At 49.7% G+C, this 15,027-nt stretch overlaps 1 protein-coding gene across 1 annotated transcript; it reads left to right on the top strand.

The window, feature by feature from the left end:
• The first annotated feature begins 367 nt into the window (after positions 1-367).
• On the top strand, positions 368-1,486 carry SOX1 (SRY-box transcription factor 1). Its single transcript, XM_030234806.2, has one exon. It carries the CDS (start codon positions 368-370, stop codon positions 1,484-1,486), a length of 1,119 nt encoding a protein of 372 aa, XP_030090666.2.
• Positions 1,487-15,027: the final 13,541 nt, after the last annotated feature.

Below are 15,027 nucleotides of genomic sequence, written 5' to 3'. Positions count from 1 at the left end.
GCCGGCGAGCGGAGGACACCGCCGACGGCTCCGCACACTCCTCCCGCCGCGCCAAGTGAAGCAGCAAGTTTGCCGTGCACCTGTTTGAGCAGCTCGAACCCCCGTCGCCGCCGAGCCCCGAAAGTGATTTGCGAAAGGGAGAAAGTTTTTCGCCGGCAGGGTCGCCGATCGCTCTCCTCGCGGTTTTCTTCTCCTCCTCTTTTTTTTTTTTTTTTTTTTTTTTTTTTTTTTTTTTTTTTTTTCCCACGGCGGTAGCTACCTAGATACAAACGGGTTTCTCCTCGCTCGCTCCCCGGCCTCCCGGGCTCCTCTATGTTTGATTCATTTTTCACGTCTGGCACCGGTGGAAAATAAAAAAGCTATTTGAATGTACAGCATGATGATGGAGACGGACTTGCACTCCCCTGGCGGAGCCCAGGCCCCCACGAACCTCTCGGGGCAGACCGGAGCGGGAGGCGGCGGAGGCGGCGGCGGCGGCGGGGGAAACAAAGCGAACCAGGACCGGGTCAAGAGACCCATGAACGCCTTCATGGTGTGGTCGCGGGGGCAGAGGCGGAAGATGGCCCAGGAGAACCCCAAAATGCACAACTCGGAGATAAGCAAGCGCTTGGGGGCCGAGTGGAAAGTCATGTCGGAGGCCGAGAAGAGACCGTTCATCGACGAGGCGAAGCGGCTGCGAGCGCTGCACATGAAGGAGCACCCGGATTATAAATACCGGCCCCGGCGGAAGACCAAAACCCTGCTGAAGAAGGACAAGTACTCGCTGGCCGGGGGGCTGCTGAGCGCCGGCTCGGCCGGGGGAGGCCCGGCCGGCGTCGGCGTGGGTATGGGCGTCGGCGTCAGCCCGGGCGGCGTCGGGCAGCGGCTAGAGAGCCCCGGCGGCACGGCCAGCGGCGGCTACGCGCACATGAACGGCTGGGCCAACGGCGCCTACCCGGGTTCGGTGGCGGCGGCGGCGGCGGCGGCGGCGATGATGCAGGAGGCGCAGCTCGCCTACAGCCAGCACCCGGGCAGCGGGGGGCACCCGCACCACCCGCACCCACACCACCCGCACCACCCGCACAACCCGCAGCCCATGCACCGCTACGACATGGGTGCCCTGCAGTACAGCCCCATCTCCAACTCGCAGGGCTACATGAGCGCCTCGCCCTCGGGTTACGGCGCCCTGCCCTACGGCTCCCAGCCCCACCAGAACTCGGCGGCGGCGGCGGCGGCAGCGGCAGCGGCGGCGGCCGCCTCCTCGGGTGCGCTGGGCGCCCTGGGCTCGCTGGTGAAGTCGGAGCCCAGCGTGAGCCCCCCCGTCACCTCTCACTCGCGGGCCCCGTGCCCCGGGGACCTGCGGGAGATGATCAGCATGTACTTACCGGCCGGGGAAGGCGGGGATCCGGCGGCCGCTGCCGCCCAGAGCCGGCTCCACTCCCTGCCCCAGCACTACCAGAGCGCCAGCACGGGGGTGAACGGCACCGTTCCCTTGACGCATATCTGAGCCCCCGCCAGCACCGGAGCGCCGGAGGGAGGCACGGACGCGGGCACAGGCTCGGCCACCGCCCCCGGCCCCGGGCCGGCCTGCAGGACTGCGCGCCCCGCCGCTGCCACCGCACGCTCAGCCCCGGCCGCCTGTCCGCGCCCCGGCCCCGCGCCGCTCCTGTCCCGCTCCCAGGTTCCCCCCTCTTATTTTTGCCTCTCGCGCCCCTTCCCTCCCGCCCTCCCCAGCCTCTCTTTTTTTTTTTTTTAATTTCTTCCTTCCTTTTTGTACAGAAATGTTTTGATGTTCTTGTAATAATAATAATAAATAATAATAATAATAACGAGAGAGAAAAAAGGTAACGGTTGCTTTACTTACCTTTTTTTTAGAAGAACTAGTTTATGAAACTGGTTTTAGACTGAACTTCTGTGTTTTATCGAGACTTTTTGTACAGTATTTATCATTCACCCAAGAGACATAGAGTGTTTATTTGCGAAAGAGGAGAAAGAAAGAGAGAAAGGGGGGAAACGGCGGCGAAAGAAAAAATACCAATAATAAACACACAAAGTTGTAGGTGATGCCAACTTTTATACCGCGCAGAACCGCTACGATTTCAGTCACGGACCGCTTCTTGAGAAGATTTTTTATTGACTAATTAACTCGAAGTTGATGAGGAAACGGTTCTCATTTATTACTCATGTACTAAGACAAATCCAAAAGAACACTTAAAAGTTTTTTGTAGATATTCTCAAGGGTTTTTTGGGCCGGGGTTGGGTGTTTTTTTTTCGTTACTTGTTTATTTATAAAACTTTTTTGTTTTGTTTTGGAAGCTCTATTTTTTTTTCCGGGGTTCTTAAAACTTTATTGTATCTGGATATTTTTGTTTGTTTGTTTTCGCTTTGATTTTGTTTTCTTTTTGTATCATTTCTTGTAAATGCATTGTGAAATAATTTTTATTTAGGCGGTACGAAGGAAATCAGATTGTGTATATAGTTTACTAAAAAGCCTTTCTGCTAAACGGAAATTCTAAGGATGCAGTCCTTTTTTTTCCCCCCTGTTTTGATTAAATAAATTTCAAAGAGGAAAAAGTCACCTGTATAAAAAGGAAAGCTAACTGGCGAACATAGTGTTTACCATGGTAAACCTGGAAACACAGCAGGGAAACCTAGGTTTTGGGAAGGAAGTTTTAAGCAGCAGCGGCAAACAGAATGAAGTGCAATCTGCAGTAAATGTCGATGTTCCCTAACCTGTGTAAATCAGAAGGGGCGAAGGTAGATTTATTTTAATACCCGTTCCCTACTGCAAGGGAAGGCAGTTTACTGCGTTACTCTTCTAGCCGTGAACGTTCATTTTGTGGATTTTATGGCTGGGCTGGTGGTCCGGACCTTGCTAGAGCCTTGACTTTTCCCCTGGGGATGATCGGGCGCTGCCTGCCCCTCTCGGCTCGGGCCCCCTCTCGGCCGGGAGTTCCCGGGGGACACCCACCTCCCCGGGAAACGACAGGACAGCGTCCAGCGCGGCACTTCCCCTCTAATTAACACCATGGAAAGTGAAAGCGCTTCTTTTTGCGAGTCCTGGAAAGAAAAACCACCTCTAAACCTCACGCCCGAAAAGCAGTGCCATCCACCAGGAGCATTCCGGGGGGCGAGCGGGGAGCGGGGGGGGTCACACCTTTCTCCCCCTTCCCCATCCCCCGCCCCCCATTTTTAGCGACTGGTGCGAAAGCTGTCGAGCAAAACGATGCGTGTCATTTCATTACAGAATGTTGTTTATTGCTTTGCGATCTAATTTAATTTTTTTTCTAGCTGTTGAGAGATACTTTTCTATATGTTAGAATTAAAAGTTTGCTGTAAACTACTGTAGCAAATTAATTTTTAAAGTAGTCATAGCTGCTTAAAAAAAAGGAAAAATAATTAACTTCCAGGACTTCAGTGTCGATCCCAGCAGGCTGTAGGACTGTTCGTCTTTTAGCACTGGTGAATAAGTACTGCATACGTCCAGGAGGGGGGAAGATTTAGTTAGCTAATGAGGAACGGGTTTGGTCCGTCTTAGAGATTGCACTTCTATAATGCTGACATGTCAATTGACATACATAACTCTTAGGACTCCTGTTGATAATTTTGTATAAATTACTCATACTGAAAACAAAATTTTCATAGAAGCTGTCCATTGATTTCAGCCCAAACTTTTTTTTTTGTTTTCCTTTTCTATTTTTAACTATTCGAGCCTTTATTAAAATGGAGGAGTGTGCGGGTTCAGACAGTCAGCAGACGATTTTTGGAAATGCTCAGCGACCAAAGAGTGCATACAGAAAGCAGGAACCTGTGGGAAACTTTCTGCGGTGTTGATCACCTCCAGCCAAACGCAGTCTTAGATGAAATTTTAAAATTAGCTGTAACTTTCGGTATGCAGATTAAGCTGGTTACCTGTTGAACTGTTTCTTGTTGTCCTTCATGTGCATACACTCGCAAATATCTGTGCACACCATAGATAGCATCGTGACCAAGAGAAGTGTGAGTCTGTGTGACATGTGCACATGCAGACACATATATGTCTGATGCACCCTTGTTACGTGCCTTTTCCTTTAAGGGTCATAGCTACTGAAAATCACATTTAATGACAACGTAAAATAGAAAAATCCCAGCGAGACAATCCTGTATTGCTGACCACGACTGATGGAACAGGATTGGAGCGGTCAAGGGAGAAAAGCAAACAAACATCTGTTCATTTGCGTCCAAACAGCAGAAATACTGTGGGGAAGTACCTTTAAAAAAAAGAGAAAAAAAGAAATAAGGAAAGAAATACAACTGTTTAAATTAGCTCCTTTTAATGAGTTTTCCCTCCAACCATCACAATTTAGCGGCTCAATGGCGTTATGCCTAGGATAATAGGAATACCTGCACTTTCAACACAAGGGGATTAAGGAGACCCAATGTCGTCTATATTCAAATAAGCTTCAAAGATTCTCAGCCCGCCTTTCAATGTAATGCTGTTCCCTCTGCAAATGTCCATTCCCCCCCCCCCAAAAAAAAAACCAAACCAAAAAATAAACCTTCACAAAAAAACCCTCCAAAAAAACAAACAAAAGAAAAAAACCCTAACAAAAAAAAAAAAAAAAAACCAAAACAAACCAAAAAAAAACCCCACCAAACCCCCCACCATCTCCACGAACTACCAAAAAACTATCCACTCATCGCACCCCTTTGACACACCATCGGGGAGTCAAGAATTTTTTTGGTGTTCGTGGTCTATTGGTTGGTTTGGCAGTTTGGTTTAATTTGAGTTAAACTTACGTTTGGGTATTTAAACAAAACAACTTTCCTAGGCAGATGAGTTGGGGTTAGGTACAGTAACATAATTATATCTTCGGGCTTTTTGCTATGAGAGTTATATATAAGAGAATAATTGAATATGCAAAACTAAGAATAGGTTTAAGCGATTTATGGTTTAAGTACATTACATCTAAAATTGTATGAAATGTTCCTCCTATAGCATGATTGACAGAGCTATTAAAATCACGTATGTGGAAGAATTAAAGCAAAAAGTCATCTCGTTTTCAGTAAAGGGAAGGAAAATCCAGGGAGTAAGGCGAATGGGAGCGGGGCCGAGGTGCCTTCTCTGCGCAGTTAGGCTGCGGGTAGCGTGAGGAGCTTGGGGTCAAGGCCCCTGTGGGCCAGAGCCCACCCCCGCGGTCACCGCTCTGCTCGTGCCCCGGCAGGGCGACGGCGACAGAGGGGCCAGGAGGACAGGAGGCACACAGAGATAACAGGTTTGATCCGCTCCAAACTTCGAGCCAAAACACAAACTTGGCCTGAACTCCGCAGCTCTTTTCCCAACGGTTCTCCTGTTTTAAAAGACATTTTCCCCCCCTCATTCCTCTCCACCGTGCGTGGCTCAGTGAGCTCGTAGGAGTGGCGTCGGGCCCCGGGGAAAAGCCGTTCCCTCCAGTTCCACTCCCCCGCGCCCTCAACCGGAGTCACATCGCAACAAGCCCCGGGGGGGAGCATCGGTGGGACGGCTCTGAGCCTCTCGGAGCAACGGAACGCGGGAGGAGGGCACACGAAATTGTCACGAAGATAAAAAGAGGGACGACTCCAGAAATCAGAGCCAAGGCGCCCATAGGGCCACGGCGAGACAACAAGCTCCGCGAAATGCTCCTTGGTTGGGCGGGGTGGGGGGTTGGGGAGGACCCTCCCTCCCAGCTGCGCCACATGCAGGCGACATCAGGCCGGGTCACCTGAACGTCTGACGCGGTTACAGCATTTTATTATTACGTGTAAACTGCCACGGAAGGAAAAAAATTCTATAAAGGAAAAAAAGCACGGCAGCATCACGCAGACACTTTCCCCCGCCGAAAACCAAACCAAAAAGCTGATCTAAGCATTGTTGTAAAGTAAAACGGAGCTAAAAGACACGAACTGGCAGGTGTCTGTGGGTTTGATGGGTTATCTGGACGGGATGCTCTCCCGGGCCTGGCGCAGACGCTCTCCCACGCCCCACGATTTCACCGCCTTTCCCGGGCACTCACCGACTCTCCCGAGCCCTTTTCTGCCCCTCCCTCCCCCTTCCCTCACACTTTCTGTCAGCTCGCCCCAGTAATCTCCAGATCTCCCCTTCCCTCCTACACTCAGCATCACGTGGGGTGCGCCGGGACGGGGCAGTCCCGTGGGGGTGGGCAGCGTCCGCGTGTCCCTGTGTCCGTGTGTCCGTGTCAGTGTGCAGAGGGCTGATCTTGCAGGAAGGGCCCTCCTTGCTAAGCCGATCCCCCCGGAGTCGCGGAGCAGTGGGCCTGGGGGATGTTGTTTGTGGGGTGCGAGTGGGTCTCTGCGAGCTGCGGCCCCAGGCAGCGAGGTGCCCCCGACGCCGTCGGAGAGGCTGCAGATGAATGATGCAAGAGGAAAACGGGGGTGGCAGGAGGGGAGACGGGTGAGAGAAAGGGAGGGAGAATGCGGGGAGGAGGAGGGGGGGCGGTGTTTGGAGAGCGAGGGATTAGCGAGGAGAGTCCTGACCCCGAGATCAACGGCCAGTCAAACCCGTTTACAATCACCCGGCGGAAAACCGACGGCTCCCGCTGCAAGCCAGAGGCCGGCCGGGCAGCCAGAGAGACCAGACCCCCCCCTTGGAGCGAGTGGGGTCGTGTGGGGGAGGGCCCGGCCCTACTGAGGGGAGAAGGGAGACGCCACAGTGGGGAAGGAGTGAGAGGAGAGGTCCCAGCGGGAGGCCGGAAGGCTGCCCGGGTGGCGGTGGGAGGAATGCTGCGGAGCGCCCCGTCTCCCGACCGCAGCCTTCGAGTCCCTCACGGACGAGTAGGTGAAGAAGGGAAGGAGGGAGAGTTCCAGACGTGAGGGGCGGGGGCGTGTCCAGATATCTGGGAAAAACAAGCGCATCGCTGTCAGTCGGGAAAGGCCGCTCTTGAACTCCACACGGGACCCTCCCGGGCTGGGCGGCACCAAAGCCCGGCTCCAGTCATGCGTTCACCGGCGGGCGGGCGCCCTCCCGGACCGCGAGCCATCTGCTGCGCGGCTACCGGGGGCGGGGGATGGCACTGGGCGGGGGAGAGGGCCCCCCGACGGGCGGTCGAGCGGGGCCAGCGCTGGGCTCCTCGGCTGCCGGTCCGCGCCCCGCGGGGAACCGGCGCCGCCGCTCCGCCGTGCCGCGCACAGCCCACGCACACAGACACTGCACAGGGCGGGGACACGACACAACCTATCTTCCTTTTTTTGGTGGGGGGGTGGGGTGATGGAGAGTGAAGCAAGCGCTTCCTCCACCTCACGGCATTTTGGCTCCTCGTCTACCAGAAAACTCAGCACCCCAAAAAGCGAGGATGCTGGGTGCTTCTGCGCTACCCCACGAGCAGCACCGAGCGTGTCTGTGCACATCGTCCGAACCGAAGGGAATCTGAAGCCAGGGGGCCTGGCCCTGTTCGGAGACATCCCTTGTGAAAGTGCAGAGTGAAACCCCAGGCACCTGCGGCCACGCGTGGCTCCACTCTGCAGAAAGCGGCGCCGCCGCGCCCCGCTGCCCTTCCGTGTCCCCAGGGCCTCGGGACTCACGCACCTCTGCAGAGGGCTGGCGCCCGGGACAGCCATGCTGGGACAGGAGGGTACCGGTCGAGACTAAGCGGCTCTCCCTCTGTTTGTTCTGAGGTTAGGGATGGATGCTGCTTTCCGTGGGGAAACTGAAGTCTGAGGCAAGAGGTTGCACACTGCCGAGGCGGAGAGGAGTCGGATAGCCAAGCTTGGCTGAAAAGTCACTTCTGAAGAGGCAAGACCAAAAGAAAGACAGAGGAGACAAAACAGAAAACGTGGCAGGACATGGTCCTGCAGAGCTCCGAGCTGAGAGGCTGGTGTGAACAGAGTATCTGCAGCGAGGGGCGTGGGGGAGCAGTGGGAGCCGAGCCGCTGCCCGGGTGGTAGGATGGATAACAGATTGTGGGTGCGGAGCTGACAGGGCCTTGCCTGCCTGCCTGCTGGCTCCAGCCCCGCCGTTCTTCTGCTTAATAATGTCAGGAAAAGCTGGAACACTAGGGAGGCTTTCTTTAGAGGCTGAAGTGAAAGCCCATTGACTTTTGCATGCACTGAACAGTTCTGCTGTTGGAGGAAACTTTGCAAAAGTAAAGATTAACAAACTAAATTTTGGATGCTCTTGAGGACGTTTGATGTAACAGCAGTGTGATATATGGGGCCCACTCCTGTAGCTGCATGGCCAAAATGCTAGCAGGAAACCTGGAAGTCCTTCCCAGTCCTTATGTCTAAAACCAGGACACACCTGGAGATGCCTCTGAAGGATAGGCTAGAAATTGGTAGCTGACTGAGGTGAACCACACCGCGGTATGTGCCGTCAAAAAGTCTGGAAGTTCTAAAGTGAAAACCCCATCCCTTAACATGTCCGGAGCTTGTGGTGAGTGAGGGGCAGCTCCCAAGGTAAAGCACACTGGTTTCTGGCTTTGGAGTGGAAGCAGTGGTGCTTTGTGACAAAGGACACACACCCCACCCCCAATTTACAAAGCCTTGGGTGCCCCCGTGCAGTTTTATGCCTATCTTTCCTAGATGGTGTATTTCTCTGGAGGGAGGAGCCTTCAGAAAGGTCTCGTTTCAAGAAAGTCATTCAAACGCTTTAGCACGGCCTGTCAGGACGGGTTTGGGGGTAATATGCTTCATGCTCTGTAAAATCCCATTGTCCACGCTTTCAGCCCGGACACCTCTCATTGATTTGGAGAAGACGTGTGCCACGGTTAGCTGCGGCTCTCAGATAGAGGGACTGTCCCTCAGAAACCTTAAAAAAAAAAAAAATGAGGACAATAAAACCGAGGAGAAGCAGGAGAGCATCTGTCCGTGGTCAAACAATTGGGCAAGTGCTAGAGGGTGAGCTGAGATCCGAGTGGGAAAACGCAGCTTTAGCCCGGGGCAGACCAGCGTGGGCTGAGGAAGTGCGACCGACACGGGGTGGGGGAAGGACCGGAGTCTGCAAAGTGTGCATTTAAGGAAAGAATAGCTTTCACCGGGAGGAGGTGAAATATAGTTTACCAAGGCGTAAAACACCATAGAAACTAGGAACTAGTGGTGAACAAAGACACCATACATCCAAGGAGGGGGGTGAAGTTGCAGGAGGGGTGCAGAGGGAGTAGGGAGAAGTTTATTTCCTACCCAAAAATTGTCTCGCACAGATTTCAGAAGGGTTTGATTTGGTGTGGTGGTTTTTGTTGTTGTTGTTGGTTTTGGGGTTTTGGTTTTTTTTAATCTCTCCAATGCAGAAAAAGTCTATAGGAAGATTGTCTTGCCAAAACCACTGGTGAGTGGATAGTTCAATCCTAATCAGATTAGAAGAATGAATGGCTGTTCAGTTTTGGAGCTACAAACACAAGTAACCCAAGGACAGGAAAGACCTAAAACCCCAAGCACGGGAGTTCAAAACGAAGTATAGACACGAAAACACAATTCCCACCCGGTGAGGAAAGCTCTGAAACCATCTACGGTGCTTCTGAGTTGCATACACCTCAAACATGGTCTCTCCTTTCCTTTCCCGTTGGGTATCTTTATCATTTGGAAAAAATCTTGAGTAATTCTTTGATCACGTGATCAGATTAACGTTCCGTATTATCTTTTATTTTACCTGTAGGTAGCAGAGGAGAGAAAGAGGGTTTGCTCTTGTTGAGGATTTGCTTTCGTTGAGTGTTTGTTTGTTTGTTTGGGTTTTTTAATTATCTGTGCCTTCGTGCATTATCAGTCTTACCTTCCCCTAAATGGCTTTTCAGTCACAGGGCAGGTGAAATTTTTATGGTTTGTCGTGGTCTCCCTCCCTCCCCGATGACAGAATGTAGGAAATAATGCAAACCCCAAGATGTTGTGCAATCGAGTCACTGTGAACATGTGCATTTTCTATGTTGAAGAACCCTAAAAAGGAAAACTAAGTGAGAAACGTCTTTTAAAATACACAGCTGTAGGTGAGCTCAAGCCTAAAGGTTTTAGGACAGAGTACGAATAAGGGAAACATGGAGTTAAGCCTAAAAAACTCCTCAGCAGTGTTTTGAACAGCCATAAGGGTGAAGAGGAATATGGACATGGATTGCGTTTTCCAAACTGGAAATTTTTGTGCTCTCGTGCCAAATAATTGCTTACGTGTCTTATGGAACAGTCGAGAACAAGGTAATGAGAGTAGAACGTGCCCTTCTCCCACCAAAAGCGCTTCCTTCGTTCATCTTCCTCTCAGTTTCTAACTTTCTAGCAAGGCTGAGGAAGTTTCTGCTATGCCTTCAACCAAAATGTCTGTTTAGCAGACTAAGTTTGGGCCACAACAAGTAATCTCCTATTCGTTCTGTTTTAACTAGGCAGCTGCAAGGAAAAGTTCTGCCTGATTTTCCCGAATATAGCAACATCTCAGTTTTAGGGGTCACAGACCAAAGCTGACTAGATAAGTGGGACAGGCTGATCATGATGAATGTGCCATATATCCACATATTTAAGAACAGGAAAGCAATGAAGTGGCATCATTGCAAAAGGCATCCTTGCGTGACCAAACGAGCTCAGTTTTGTACAATTTGGTAGAAGCATGCTATGTAGTTTTACTATTCAGTGGGTAGTTTCAGGTGGATAAACAAGACGCGTCTGTGCGTCTCAGACATGTTTTATATATTTCATAATGTCTAAACGATGTGTTCATGTTTTCACGGTTAAGTGTTCCTATCACACGTCTGGATTTATCATCTGTCTTAGGGGAGCCTTAGATGTTCAATAAGAGAAAATACTGCATTTGAAAGGTAAGCCTATTGTCATGAAAATGGACGAACTCAGAGTCCGTTGTTTAAAACGCAGTCTCTGCTCCTCAGGGTATTCTTGTTGATCTCCTTTAACAAGGAGACACGTAAAAAGAAAAAATCTGCAATAAAAATTGTGTCTGCTTCACAAACATATGCAATGACGTCATATCCTTGGGAGCATCCCATCATAGTTTCGGGAGGTTTGCTGCAGAATGCAAGTCCCTCTCCATGCTTACATGGCTGCACGCCAGATCCAGGTACCGTCGAACCGAGGTGTCTTGTCATACCTTCTAGTTTTATTGTAACATTCTCATTGCCTAACAGGAAGAGGACTCGCTACAGGCACGAAAATTTAGTGGAAGTATGGAGAAAATCAAAACTAAAATTCGCAGAGGATCGTGTTTGTCTTTTGTGGTGCACGACATAATAATTTCTAAAAAATGAAAAACGGGCAGAAAAAGTATTACAGAAACCCCCTTTCTAGTCTGTGAAAGAGTTGGACAACATCTGGAAAGGAGTTCTTTCCAGCAATGATCTTCAAATAACAAGCGCAGCCGCAAAACCCTTGAAAGGGAAACTTCGGCATTCCCTCCGCCGGTGCGCACGCCTCGCTTAGCGAGAACACCAGGCTTGCGGGGATTTCCAGTGTCTCTGGAGACGGCAAACGGAACTCTGAAATGCTGATTTTAACAACACTCTGAGAGTCTGCGGTGGAAGAAGTCTGCCTTTTCCCTATTTGAACAGGGAGAGAAAGATCTTACGGAAAGGAGGGCTGGAGACAGCTGCAGCAGAGCCTCCTGCGGCTCTGCCTCCAGCCAAAGGGGCTGCAGATTCAAACCGGGCCGGATTTGAGAGGCCGTTACTGCCAAAATCCACCCGATTAGACAATCTGGCTGCCAAAAGTAATTTAATGAAGCCCAGGACCCTCTATCCCGTGCTCACCCCCTCTCACCCCCCCGGTAGCGCCAAATAGTTTATTACAGAAGGCGGTGAGAGCGGCCCCTTCGGCCCCGCCGCTCGGGGGGCTCCGGCCGCTGCCCCGGGCCCCTCCGCGCGCACCCGCATTCCCCGTGGGGAGAGCCATTCTGCCCCTCCGCGGGGGCAGGCGGGCTGTGGGACTGGCGGGCGAGGGCAGGAGGTGGGGTAGTGGCAGCCAGGATGCGAGCGGGAGCCCCAGGTCCCCAGGGAGCAGCTCCGGGGCCGGGCTGTGGCGTTGCCGAGGAGATAAACGCCTCTTGTCCCTGGAGAGGGGACAAGGGACAAAGGTTCACCTGACTTGGGTCAGGGAACCGGCGGCACCCGGGCTGCGAGGGCCTCCACTCTGCGCTTCCCGAGCAGGACAGGTGGGACTGGCCCGGGGGGTTTTAGCGGGGACCCGGGCGCTCCCTGTCCAGAGAGCCCGGGAGCGTCTCATGGGCCAGCACCGACTGCGGGGGCAGCCCCAGAGCAGGGCTTGTCCCCAAGATGTCATGCTCCACATCCTTGTTCCACTCCCTATGCCCTTCATTTTTGTCCACTGGTGACCAAATGGCTAATTCTACGACCTAAGTTGCAGTCTGTCTGCTTGCCTACCTTCCTTCCCTAACGATGTGTTTCAGGTCATTTTGAGGGAAGTCAGCTACTTATGGGAATTTGAAAAAGCATGACTGCCCTTAGAAATATTTTAAGGAAACCTGTGAAGATGTTCAGCTTGGTACTGCAGTGTTTTTTCCCCTCCACAAAACACAAAATATGAACCAATTTAAAGGAATACCTCAGAGGGGAAGAGAAATAAATCCACAGTCATTCAGCAGTAAAACAAAAAGTCAGTAAATTTTCTCCTCTTAAACGAGTAGTCATGGAAGAAATGTCTTTACAGATATCAAAGAAGAGATATTTTAAAGGGTGTTCCTAATGGAAGGGCCTTTGTGTTTTCTGCTCTGACAGCGGGGTTCTGTATTTTGCAGAGTATCCTTGTACCACCAACACAGGAAAAATACCATTTGAGAAGCCAGGAGTGCTGACACACAATTCAAGAGTGAATTTCTTAAAGAACAGTTTACCTCCACCTGACAATAAGGTGCTAATAGAAACAACATTTAGAATTTTGCCACTGTACGGAATACTTTCTGAACTTGTAAATTAAATAAACTCAACAAATATTATTCTCATTTTGGAATCTTTACAATACAATTACTGCAGACTGCTAAGATCACTCCACTGACCCTCAACCATACTACACAGATATTGCCAAACTGAATTCCCTTATTATTTCTCAGAGCCAACACTTGTTTAAAAGGGGAATGCAGAGTCACTAATTTAAATGTTAGCTTTCGAGAAAAAGGAAAAAAAATAAAGAAAAAAGAAATGAGAGAGAAAGGGGAAGCCAGGAAAATGGTAAGCCATCTTTTAAAATTAAATAAATTTGAGAAGTCTGTAGGAAAATGGCCTAAGGATGTCTAGACTAGTGTTGTCTCTTCTTCAGCCTACAAGTCCTCTGCAGGTTATTTTTCTCTAGCATAAATGTAATTTAATAGCCGAGATGGATATTGTTTCACTTTCAGTTATCTGCTCTACACTCCGGTCTCATTCTACATTAGATGATTACCTTACTGTCCTATATGCACAATTTAAAGGGAATTACCTATTACTTCAATTATTTGTTTCTTATCAACTGATGTTACACTACAAGGATTTGCATTGAAAGGACACAAAGAAAGAGCAAGTCATGGCACATTGCCAAATAAAAGAGTAATGTTCTGGTGAATTTAGCCCAAATAATTTACTGCTATATAAAAGTGGAAAAGTGGAAGGTGAACCCTTTGACCAATAAATCTCTTCTGCATGTGAAACCCTTATCTTGTCCCCTCCAATATATTCCACACTAGGAAGCCATCATCATTGGCTCTGGTTTGTTATTTGTAAACCTTGATCTTCTGCACTCGGTGTCCTAAATATGGATAATTAGCATCAGTTTATCACGCCTCTGCATATTTTCTCTTCTCTCCAAACATGCATGCTTCTATTGGCTGCCATTCTGTCACAGAAGATTATGGAGACAGATTGCAGAGAATGAATGTGCTAAACGAGATTAGGAAGGAATAGAAATAGCAACTTGGCCAATAAATTCCTCGTGAGAGCCTTATCATACAATTACACGTTGACTTGTTTCACACTCTCCCAGCCTCTTAATCCAACGCCCCCACCAAGAATAAAATTTCACTAATTTCTGAATTACTGCATATCCTCATGACTTGTCACTGAGAATGGTTGGAAGGAGCAACACGGTCGAAAATAGCACATCAAACTTCCAAAAAGAAAAGAAACTTTACAGACAGAAAGAGATGTGGCTTTACACCATTTGTGGCCACATGTAGAAGTTTTCGTGCAGCAGCAGTTCGAAGGGTAAGGACTTCAACATCAAGGCATGGTCCTCTGTGCTTTTGCTCCCTAACTCTTTACATTGGAGGTACACCTTACCCTTAGAGTGACTTGTGGGCCAGAATACAGAGGGTTGATGCTGCTAAACTATTCACCCACTGTGCAAGAAACTCTCCAATGAGCTCTACAAACTCTTCAGAAAGCAATTGCAAAACCACCTACTGCCGTCATCAGTTTCTGGGACGTACCTGAAAATTGCAGTAATTGAGAAGACGCCAAAAGCAAGACAGCACAGTGAGAGAATCCCTCTGAACTCACAAGAAACATCTACCAGCTCTAGTGGAGCTAGTTCTGCCCCTTCTGCCATGGTTATTTCAACGTAGACGACAAGAAAACATTATTTCCATGACGTAGTTCAGAGGCATGGCTAAAACCTTCAGGAGACATCATCTCTGGAAATGCTGGAAGTCTCCATTTTCCCCCCTTATACTAGCCCAAGAGGAGGGCTTGCAAAAAAATATTAATGTTGTCATAATGTTATTTTTATTGTTTTAGATACATGTAGAAAAGGAAGGACATAAATGGAATTGAAAGTCCCAAGACCATAAGATAAAGCCTTGCTCAGTTGGTCTGTACTCATAGACTTGATGTCACAGTGCACTTATCTTACAATTTTAGATTTGAGAACATTTCACAGCATTTATTACAGTGACAGAACTTGCTTTAGAAAGGAATGGGTTTCTATAACTCGAGTAATTGTTTCCCCTAATAAATGTAAATCCTCAACCCCACACAGAACCTGGATGAAAGGTGTGATGAAGTTGTGCTACGTATTCCCAGCTTGTTTAGCGTCGCTCCTGCCTGTGCAATTAGATGCTGGGAGTAGGAGTGAAGGGATACATGTCGCAAGCATTAAGGATGTTAAAATTAAAGGGTTTCTCTCTAG

The sequence above is a fragment of the Serinus canaria genome, chromosome 1 (genome assembly GCF_022539315.1).
Source record: "Serinus canaria isolate serCan28SL12 chromosome 1, serCan2020, whole genome shotgun sequence".
NCBI classification, from domain to species: domain Eukaryota; kingdom Metazoa; phylum Chordata; class Aves; order Passeriformes; family Fringillidae; genus Serinus; species Serinus canaria.
Note: the sequence above shows the minus strand (reverse complement) of the source record. Positions and strands in the feature narration are given on the sequence as shown.